We start from the raw sequence: 11788 nt of genomic DNA on the forward strand, positions 1-11788 counted from the left end.
TGGACAAAAGGAACAGATGTCAAAGGTCAAAGGACTTGCAAAAATGGTGGCCAATCACACAGTGGCCATGACCGTCGACTCGACTGGAAAGAAGGCGGTGATAGCTACTCAGAACGTGGAATGTTCGTTAGAGATCGAGGGACAGCCACAAAGCGAGGAAAAATTGAAGGAGGAGGATTCTGAGTACTCTCCCCAAACAGAGGAAGAAGAGCCTGAATATTCTCCTCAATCTGATGAAGAGTTCGATAAGGATATGTATGACGAAAACAACTACGATATCCATGGAGATGATTTCGTCGTAAACTGTGGCATTGTGTCGATATTACCAGCCGAATATGACATGGTATCTGAAGTTTCTGAAAGAGAGGGAGACTTTGTACTAGACGAAGCAGAGGGAGGAAAGCCTTTATGCTACTATGTCATGAATAGCAGTGTGGTGGAAGAGTAGAAAGCAATGTTTGAAAGGCCCAGTCCTGGGATGATCTACCATTTAAAACCATTGTTCATCAGGGCTAAGGTGGATGGAATGGCGGTGAATAAGGTTTTTGTCGACGAAGGTGCTGCAGTCAATCTAATGCCCTATACTCTGTTTAAGAAAATGGGAAAGGTCGATGAAGATCTCCAACAACATAACATGGTCCTTTCAAATTATGAAGGGAAAACCAGCAATATAATGGGGGTAGTTCAGGTCGACCTCGCGGTAGGCACGACAACACATTCAACATTTTTCATGGTAATACATTCAAAAGCCAACTTCAACTTACTCCTAGGTCGAGAATGGATCCATGGAATAGGGTTTGTTCCCTCAACGGTCCACCAAAGGCTTATAATCTGGAGAAAAGACGACATCATAGAGAATATTGAAGCCGACCAAAGCTATTATCGGGTCGATGACAGGGGTTCCAAGAGGTTGTTTGGCCAACATTTGATGAATATAGCGCCTTGTGATGACGAATCGGGATCATATACTTCCGTCAATACTGGTCGAGTTCTGAACTTGGACCCTGATCATGGTTTCATTTGGGATAACGAGGAAGACACATGATCAGAGACATGAATTCCACCTACGGGATGGCCAGCAGTCAACAAAGATAACTGCTAAGTTAGAAAGCCTGGCTCGAATTTCGACCTATTTGGCTGAAAACAAGAGGAAGTCATCTGGAAAGGAAGAGACTCCATAATTTGGCCTGTGAGGCCGAAGGTCTAGATGATGGTCGACTAGACCAGACAACAGCTTCAGAAAGCCAAAGGCTTGATTGTATCTATGAAAATGAGCCTTTGGGGTTCGAAAAGAACCCATAAAATGAGTCTTAGAAGATGCAAGCACAAGATCCCCTCGAAGAGATCGACCTGGGAAATGGAACCACAAAAAGACCAACCTACATAGTACTAAGGTGGGGTCAGAGGTGAAGGCAAAACTAGTTGAGGTATTGACCGAATACAAGGACTGATTTGCCTGGGATTATAACGAAATGTCAGGTTTGGATCGAAGCGTGGTAGAACACCGACTGCCTATCCAACCTAAGAAGAAGCCAGTGAAGCAACACCCTCGACGGTTTGCTCCGAATGTTACTTCAAAGATCAAGCAAGAAATCGAAAGACTCCTAAAAATTCGTTTCATAAGAACGACAAGGTACGTCGAATGGCTGGCCAACATAGTGCCCGTCATCAAGAAAAACGGAACTCTTAGGATTTGTATAGATTTCATATATCTAAACAACGCCACGCAAAAGGATGAATATTTGATGCTAGTGGCCGAAATGTTGGTCGACTCGGCCGTAGGTTTTGAGTATCTGAGCCTACTTGATGGATATTCCGGCTACAATCAAATTCTCATTGCCGAAGACGATGTCCCTAAGACAGTGTTTCGATGCCCAGGTGCGCTAGGGACATACGTGTGGGCCGTCATGCCGTTTGGTTTAAAAAACACAAGAGAAACTTACCAAAGGGCCATGAATTCCATCTTTCATAACTTCATTGAGAAGTTCATGCAGGTATATATGGACGACATCATGGTGAAATCATCATCTCAAGAAGGACACCTGGATCACCTTCGACGCTCGTTTGATAGAATGAGGAAATATGGATTGAAACTGAATCCATTGAAGTGTGCTTTCAGGGTGCAAGCAAGTGACTTCCTGGGATTTGTGGTACACAAACGAGGTATAGAGATCAACCAGAACAAGACGAAGGCGTTCTTAGACCTCAAAAGCCCATCTACAAAGAAACAACTCCAGTCTTTGTTGGGGAAAATAAACTTCTTAAGAAGGTTCATCTCGAATCTAAGTGGTAAAACAAAGGTGTTTTCGCCGCTACTTAAAATTAAGAAGGAGAGTGATTTTCACTGGGGCCCTGAACAACAAGAGGCTTTCGACGCGATCAAAGCGTATCTTACCAAGCTTCCTATCCTGTTGCCCCCCAGTAGAAATAAAAGTATGAGTTTATATATTGCTGCATCTGATACAACTATAGGGAGCATGTTAGCCCAAGAGGATTGTAATGGTGTCAAAAGGCCCATATATTACCTCAATAGAATGTTGGTAGATGCTGAAACTAGGTACAGTCTTATAGAAAAACTATGGTTGTGTTTGTACTTTGCATGTATGAAATTAAAATAATATATTAAACCAGTTGATGTTTATGTTTCGTCTCGTTACAATATTATTAAACATATATTGTCTAAGCCTATTCTACATAGTAGAATTGGGAAATGGGCACTGGCGTTGACAGAGTTTTCTCTAACTTTCAAGCCTTTAAAAGCCATGAAAGGCCAGATCATGACAGATTTTATAGTGGATCATGCCATGGTTGAATCACCCCTGAATGTGGTTGACACCACACCATGGCGTCTACATTATGATGGATCGAATCACAAAGACGGAACATGAGTCGGGGTATTGATAGTATCCCCTCAGGTGGGTCCGGCGAAGTTTAAGTATAGGATCAGGGAAAAGTGTTCTAACAACGAAGCTGAATACGAGGCCTTAATAGTCGGCTTTAGCTTTTGAAAGGAATGGGGGCCAGTCAAATCGAAGTAAGGGGAGACTCGATGTTGATAATAAAGCAAGTCACACGCAAATATAAGTGCATCAAGGGGAGTCTGCTGAACTATTTTGTGACTGTAAGACGGTTACTAGAACATTTCAAAGTTGCAGACATAAGACATGTGCCCAGAGGCGAGAACCAAGAGGCCAACGAGCTGGCCCAAGTCGCTTCAGGGTATAAGATGTCTAAGTCGAAGTTACAAGATATGATCGAGGTTCGAGGAAAAATGGTGTTAAGTACACCCCCAATAGAAGACGTCCTCGACGAGAATGTCAGTCATGGTGGGAAGCCCGATGAAGAGTGTCAAGAAACCCGTGAAGCCGAAGAGGCATGGGAACATGGAGTTTTTACTATAAACAGTTCGACACTGTCAGATTGGAGAAAGCCAATTGTCGAATATTTGGAGAATCTAGTTGGAAGTCCTGACAGGAAAACCAAATATAGGCCTTTGAGCTACGTGTGGTCAAGAAACGAATTGCTAAAGAAGACACCAAAAGGGTTACTACTCAAATGCATGGGAGATACCAAAGCGTACTTAGCGATATACGAAGTCCACAGTGGAGCCTGTAGCGCCCATCAAGCAGGCTATAAGATGAAATGGTAGTTGTTCCGACAAGGAGTTTACTGGCCTGTCATGTTGAAGGATTGCATTGAGTTTGCCAAAGGATGCCAGGAATGTCAAAGACACGCAGGTATTCAACATATGCCAGCAAGCTAGTTGCATGTTATCATCAAACCATGGCCTTTTAGGGGGGGGGCTTTAGACATCATTGGAGAAATTCGACCGGCCTCGTCGAAGCAACATAAGTTTATCCTAATCGGGATAGACTATTTCACCAAGTGGGTCGAAGCTATCCCTCTGGTAAAGGTGGACTAAGAGGCGGTGATCGAATTCATTGAGAGATATCTCGTGTATAGGTTTGGTGTCCCGGAGACCATTACTACGGATCAAGGGTCAGTATTCCTGGGACAAAAGATGCAGGAATTTGTCGACGAGACGGGTTTCAAATTGGTTACCTCTACACCCTACTATGCACACGCAAATGGCCAAGTAGAAGTGGTCAACAAAGTAATAATAAGTTTGATTAAGAAGCACGTTTGTAAAATGCCAAAGAATTGGCACAAGACGTTGGACCAAATTCTATGGGCATGTCGAATGTCCCCCAAAGAGGCGACGAAGTCGACGCCATTTCGACTAACGTTTGGTCACGAAGCCACATTACCGGTGGAGATATGCTTACAGTCCGTCAGGGTCCAACGTCAGAATGATCTTCAGTCAGAGCAATACTAGAACATGATGTTCAACGAGTTGGCTGATTTAGACGAAGAAAGATTGGTTGCGGTCAAAATGCTGATTCGGCAAAAGGAACGCGTAGCCAAGGTACACAATAGAAAAATAAAGGAAAAAACCTTTGTTGATAATGATTATGTTTGGAAAGTAATCTTGCCTATGGATCATCGAGATCGAACCCTAGGTAAATGGTCACCAAAGTGGGAATGACCATTTCGAGTAACTCGAACATACAGTAACAATGCATATGAAATCAAAGAACTTGGTGGGGATCAAAGGGTCTTAAGAGTAATCGGAAAATATTTAAAGAAGTATAAACCTATGCTACAGGAAATCCAGATCCAAACATAAGTTTCATTGATCTTTGAGAAATTGTCCCAGGAGGACATTACAAATATGGTCGACATACCTACAAAAATTGAAGAAAGATTTAAATGGGGAACCTAGATTTGAAATCCTCAAACGCAGTCATCTCATGCTTAATCCTATTATCCAAAGAGATTTTCTTCTCGCGTAGATACTTGATGTCAGCCTCGATTTTGAGGGCTCTCTCCCCATGAGATATTCCCCTCATGACCTCACTGTTGATTGCCTCCTGCTCAGGGATCCCCTCAACCGTCTCCAGAGAAGCCTTCTGCACTTCCACTTCAGTAATCTTTTTGTGAAGCTCTGTGATTTGAGCTTCGTAATTAGAGATTTACTGATCGAAGACTTCCCGCTGACGGAGATGCTCTTCCTTCTTGTGTTCGAACTCATCAAGCTCCCGTTCACAAGCCTCACTGGAATCCCATTTGATCTTCGCCTTATTGAGTTTCATGTTTATTTGGAAGTCAACATTTTGTCGAAGGTTCAAGTCCTTGGTTAATTGAGTAAAGAAATCCTCGAACTCGACAACATACTTCACCATTGAGGATGGAAGGTTGCGAAGGGCCAGAGAGTCGAGAAATTTAAGATATCACAAGCGACCTCCCCATTTTTTCTAAGAGCATCTAGAAATACATCATCACAGAGTGACGCCTTCAGTTGCTGAAGGATGAAGACAACCTCGACATGAAGCTCTGAGGAATCACTGACAGCAGTTGATGGAGGTGGTGCATCAGTCGACAACCGACGAATTTGTTGCAGTTTTCTTATGGCCTCTATAGGATTCCGGTGTTTAATTAGCCTTATGTCATCCGGGGTCGGAAGGCTGACCGTTGCATTTTCGTCAGCCACGTTTGTATCTGGAGGTGAAGGAGAGGCAGGAGGTTGAGAGGTCGCAGGGGAATCATTTTGAAACTCGGCTTGTTGTTGTGGGCCTAAGGCAACATCAGTGGGGGGATGTTCGGTCGAATCCCTGACCTCGACTTCGACCTCAATCGGGGAGCCCACTGGTCCCTAAAAGATACAAGTGTTAGATCACAAAGCAAAAAGAAACCCATGTATAATGAGAGAAGTGTGGGCAAATACCTGGAGATCGATGGGAAGCGAAGCAGTAGGAGTCCTTTTTGAATCCCGGGGGTTGAGAACCTCTTAGACGTCGTTTTGGATTATCGGGGAAGCCCTAGGAGCCACCTTGGTCGGAGTTTTCCTGGTCAGAGCCTTCTTCCGCCGCGTAGGGGTAGGTGGAGTCTTGGGTGGGACTTTCGATGGAGAGAAAATATGGGATTTTGCACTCCCGTTTGAGTCTTTGTCGTCCATCACAAGAGCTTTTTCAGACACCTGGATAGGGAGACATATAAAGAGTTGGTAAAAAGTCTTAGCATAAAACTGGTTCACAAGAAGAATGGGTCATACCTATGGAGGCGGGGTCGAAGGCACCCATTAATTTTTCAGAGGTTTCGCCACAGGCGGTTCAGCAACCCTCTTTCGACCCTAATAGCAAAAAACAAAAATCGTCAGATTGGCAGAACACCAAGTAAATGAATTTAAGTCGGTGTACAGGTACCTTTTTAGGGGCTTTGTCGACAACAGGATTTTGGATTTTGGGTTGGGAGCGATGACGGACGGTGGTGGAGACTGTATGTCACCGGCCATGGTGGAGAGCACATCGACCATGTTTTGAGGGAATTGGTCGCTAGCAAAGGTGCGAGTATAGTAGGAGTTCCACCAGTCATCAAACTCAGTGGTTGTCAGGAAAGATTGTTGGAATCGGAAAACTGGAAGTTCATAACGGTTATTGGATCGACAGAAATGAAGATAGGCCTTGTGGTCATCAGCTGTTAGCGATTGACCAGACCAAACAATGTTGGTATCATGAGATACCAAAGACTTTGGGACCATCTGGCCCAGGCCAAGTTGACGGGCGACAAGGTTTGGTTGGTGGCTCATGAAGCCAAATCCCTTTGACCCTGGTTCAATCCTATAGGGATCCTTAAACCCTTTAGGGCCAAAATTCCTGTCAGCAAACGACATCATATTGGGAGCGAACTTGTCCGCTTCAATGAACATGTTTAGATATTTCATGAAGATACTGGTGTTTGGAATTTCTTGACAGGTAATCAAAGCTAGTCTGGCCCCTTCGATTGGTCGGTCTTCATTCAGTCGCATAAGACACTCCGATGTGGTATATCTCAACTGATATTCGAAGGTGGCATTTAGCCAATGTTGAAGGAGCCACAAAGGACCCGACAAGTTCAGGGTTTGGGGGGTGTTGGCGAGGAGTTTCATATTCAAGGTTGCCAACCCCAGGGTTTGATACAAAGAAGCCAACAGTAGTTTGCCCAACGAGATTTGTCGACCCTCATGTATCTGGACCGCCAGAGTAATATAACTTTTGGCTATCTGCAGGGATCCTGGACATAAGACATAATAAGAGAGCCACAAGGTGAGGAAAGTGATGTGTTCTTCGTCAGACACTTCGAGAGAGTTTTTGTCATGGTGGTCATCGATATAGTTCAGGAGGCTGGCCCGACCAAATATGAAGGTATCCTCCATCGAAAGAGTTGGCTCGAAAGTCTCTCCCAAGGGTGAAAGGCCGGTAATCGCCTTCACGTCGAAGAGAGTGGGCGTCAACATCCCACATGGCAACTGGAAGGTGTTGGTCGAACCTTCCCAGAAGTAAAGGGACGCCAATAACATGCAAGGGTTAACACGATGGGAATACCTTGAGACTTGAATGAGGCCGAAAATCCCATCACTCCTCCATTGGTCTTGACACTTGCGCTGGACTTTGTTAAGCCATGTCAAGTACTCCTTGTTTCCAGGAGTGGGCATGGAGCGAAAAACCCTAGCTTTTGCCTCCATGAACCTGACATCAAGTGCGACAAATCTGTCAAAAGCAGGAGGCATATCGGGTTTATACCCAGGAAAGAAAGGAGCGACCTTTGTTGGGGAAGATTTGGCATCAACAAGGGGACCATGGAAAGCCAGTAGCTTTTTGTCCACAACAAATGGGATCACCAACTGGTTTTTCCAATTCTTGAGAATGGCTTCATCAGACGATGAAGGTTTAGAAGTACTTTTCATCCCTTCTTTAGTAGTAAGCTTGAAGGCGATGGGGTTGTGGCCAGTACCGTAAGAGACGTTTTCTTTCACGAGAGATGAAGAAGCCATTGGAGAAATGAAGCAAAGGTTTGAGGATTTTCAAAATTGCTGGGTGAGAAAGCACAATGTAGAAGTATGATTAAGATTTTAAGAAAGAGGATACGCAAGTATGGAAGAAGAAGAATGTGTAAAGAAGGGGAATATTCTATTTATAAGCCAAGTGAGGTGAATGGTCTAGCAATAAGTGATTGACAAGTGACCGGCTAGGAAGTAATCAGAAGATTTAGTGGGTTTTAGGTTGATATCCCACGACCTAGGGATGGCTGCTAATGATGGTTGAGTGCCTTGGAAATCATGCGGCCAAAAAAAAGTCATCATTACGTATTAAGTCATGAGTAATGACAAGACAGCTAGCCTAAATATGGAACGTCAAAAGGTCAGCTTCTCGATCGACTCGCTCATGTCGAAGCTAGCCTTTTCAGGGGGCAACTTGTTAGCTGGCAAATTTTGGCTAAGGGAAAAGCCAATTTCGATCAGGGGTTCCGTCGGAAGCTCCTCGACAGAAGGGTGGACAAGTCTGTCGGTCGACACAGGCAAGCTTCGGTCGAAGTCGAAAGGTTTTGAGCGGAGAATGGGAACGTGGGCATGTAAAGAGGTAGTGGGTAGTTATGAGCCAAGATGGGGGAAGTGGACCGACATGTGGCACCACGAGAAGGCTTTGTAACCTCCCGACGGTTATTTTCAATTAGTATTTAAGCCAATGTTAGGTGAAATTCTAAAGGTGGCAATTTGAACATTGGCAGTAGGGGTAAAGCTTGAAGTACCAAAGCGTTTACGAGAAAAAAGTTACTCTCCTAACAAACAATTTATTTTTCCTCCACTTTATAATTACAAGTCATTTAATCTTCGCAAAGTTTATCTTCTGTCTTGTCTCGCTTTATCGTTTATCATCTTTGTTTCAGTACTTTATCGTTTCTACTTTTCATTTTACCTTTATAATTTCCTTGACTCGTCAAGAGTCTCGTTTACACCCTTTCAACCAGTCAGAAACATTGTTTACCAAATAGTCATACACCAAAAACACTAAGTCTGAGACTCCTTAGTCGGTCCTGCAAGTAAACCTCATATAGGAACACTAGAGATTATTGTGCAAAACAACAGTATTAGCACCCTAATCATATGTAATACTCTACATGAACCTTTTAAATATATGTGTTTGGTTTAAATTTTTTTGCTATTTGATTGGGGAGATGAGAAAAAGAATATCTTTTTATTGTTTAATGATTTGGAAAGACATTGAGTCTTATGCCTACGTACCCGTGAAGGATCAAAACCTCGTAGTTCAGGTTCAAAAGTAAGAAGGGATTTATTGGGGTTGATTTTATGAGAAAGAGACAAATTATCATCTTAAGGAGAAAACTCACTTTTAAACCACCACAAACATGTGGAAGATAGATCTTTGCATCAAATTGAAAGAAGGGCTTTCACTTGGATATAGAATCAACAAGTATGCCACACACCTCTTACAAATGGAAAAGAATCAATATCAATCTTAAAAATGTTATGGGGTAGGAGATTTAAATCTTAACTAGGGATTGCTCATGTCTAATACTTTTATGAAAAGGTTTTAAACATGGAAAGGCCAAAGTGGCAAAATGGTTTGAATTAAGTTTGTGTTTTTTAGGTCTTATGAAAAGATATTTGAATATGCTTAAGTGTTTTAAAGCATTTGATTAATAAATAAAAGAGAAAACAATGAAATAAGTCAAAGTTTATTATGAAAGTGGTTATAAGAAGGAGAGAGAGAGAGAGAGAGAGAGAGAGAGAGAGAATCCTAAGGTTTACATTGAGGGGAACCTAAGATTGTATATAGAAGTTTTGGATTAAGGGGAAGCAAAGTTGTATAGGATGCATATGAACACACACATGCAAAATGACAAGAATGTCATGATTCCCTTCCCTTGGGTATAAACAATAACAAGGTTGAACATGCATTAATATTAAGCCACAAAATATAGCTAAATACAATGACAATCACAAGGTGAGTGAGGTATGGATGACAATATTGATCATGGTTTTTAGGCATTGAGATAAACATAAACAAGACATGACGAAGTTTCACATAACATCATAAGACACAACACATTATTGGTGAAGACATGATTATATTTAACATGGTAAAGGCATTCATTGGTACATGGTAAACACAACATGAACCAATTTAGGTCAAACATGCATCACATTATATGTCTTCACAAAATAAACAGTAAACTTGAATCAAAGTTCATGATAAGACCAAGCTTAAGTGGAAACCTAATCACCTCCTAACCATTCATTCAAACATGTTTTCAAGGTGAATCAATTGATACATTGTATGAAGATAATCAAGTTCAAACATGTTAAGGATAACAATCAACATTTAAAAGAGTGTGCTTTAATCATACAAACTTTCAACATCAAGAACAAACAAGACATAAGCCAAAAGAATCAATTAGGAGCCTAAAAAAACACTTAAAAGCACATGTTTTCCGTCGAATCAAAAGTGGCGAAATAAACAATATTTTTGGTATTTTTTGGTGTCATCATAAAATAGACATTCTCATGAACACATGGAAAAACAAATGGATCAAAAATGTTAAGGAATCATGAAGTTATGGATATTTGAAGTTATGAAGAAAAATGAACATTTAACAAGTGAGAAAAAATAAACATTACACTGGCCAGGTTCGAACCCACGCTTTGGGGTTCCATGCATTGTTTGGAAAAATAAAAACCAATGTCTGGGGCGAGGGGGATTCAAACCCCGAACCTTTTAGTTACAAATGACTTAGGGCACATGCTTCTACCACTGGGGTGGCTATACATCCATTAATTATAACACAAGGAATTGCATATATTATAAAAACATGTTTCATTTGACTTTTCCATGCCATGTCAGCATCTTCTTCAACCTCTCTCTCTCATTTTCATTTTTTTCTTCCATTATTTTTAAAATCTTCCATCAATCATATCTCTCTTATTTCTCGATCATTTTTCATTAAATAAAGATCAAAATTGCTTAGAAAAATGTAAGGAACACAATGGTACAATAGATTTTAGCTAATACTCAAAGATGAAGATGCACGAAGGCCAAAACCAAAACTGAAAGTTTAGGTTTCATGCAACTTAAATTCACATAAACAGCAATATAAATGGCATGTGAGTTAATGATCAACCTTAACACAATAAATGCTACATATTTTCTTCAGAAATCACATGGAAATGATGCATGTATACTGAGTTTCGAAGTGCAAGAATATACCTATTGGAGCAAGGTCCAATGCCTCTTCAATACAACCTCCAGCTACTGTCTGATGCTTCTCCTAATGCTTATGAACTCCCAGAAGGTGATTGGAACCCTTGGTTGGTAGAATGCACGAGAAAGATGAGAGAAATGTAGGTTAAGGTCAAAAGTTTGCAAAAATGAAGTTTTGCTTGGTGAGATTGGTGTGTGGATATATGAGGCTTTGTCCTCTATTTATAGTGATCCTCGAGGGAAAGCATGGCAAAAGCATGGGGTGCATGAAGTGTTTTGTTGAGATTTTTCTGAAGCGTAGGAGTTAACTTGAAGTTTAGAGTTGGTATGTCTCAGAACCAAAGCCATTTGGGAGCTCAATGGTACTTAATGTTGGGTTAAAGCCACTTTACACAAATGAAAGTGTATCCTTTATGCCAAAAATGGAATGATTCATTGTGTAATGGCTTGGTTGCTTGGATAATGACTCAAAAGTGCGTGTGATCTTATGATTAGAGTGAGATTTAGAAGCAAGATAGCCTGAAAAGTAAGATTATGTAGCTTTGACTCAAGGTTGCATGATGAACTTGCCATGAAAATGACCCAAATTCAGATTTGGAGAGTCAAGTTAATCTCTTTGAAACTCCTACATAAAATATGATAATTTCATGATCTTGGACTTTTTGGAAAGATAATACCATCCTATACAACTT

The 11788-nt window shown here is 41.5% G+C and overlaps 1 protein-coding gene across 1 annotated transcript; it reads left to right on the plus strand.

Moving 5' to 3' along the window:
• Window positions 1-454: 454 nt before the first annotated feature.
• On the plus strand, window positions 455-1045 carry LOC127103965 (uncharacterized). The gene has a single exon (XM_051041190.1). It carries the CDS (start codon window positions 455-457, stop codon window positions 1043-1045), a length of 591 nt encoding a protein of 196 aa, XP_050897147.1.
• Window positions 1046-11788: the final 10743 nt, after the last annotated feature.

This window comes from Lathyrus oleraceus, chromosome 7 (genome assembly GCF_024323335.1).
Source record: "Lathyrus oleraceus cultivar Zhongwan6 chromosome 7, CAAS_Psat_ZW6_1.0, whole genome shotgun sequence".
NCBI classification, from domain to species: Eukaryota; Viridiplantae; Streptophyta; class Magnoliopsida; order Fabales; family Fabaceae; genus Lathyrus; species Lathyrus oleraceus.

What these genes read in the sequence shown, in the direction of transcription:
- LOC127103965 (XM_051041190.1), top strand. Translation starts at nt 455, where the DNA reads ATGTTTGAAAGGCCCAGTCCTGGGATGATCTACCATTTAAAACCATTG.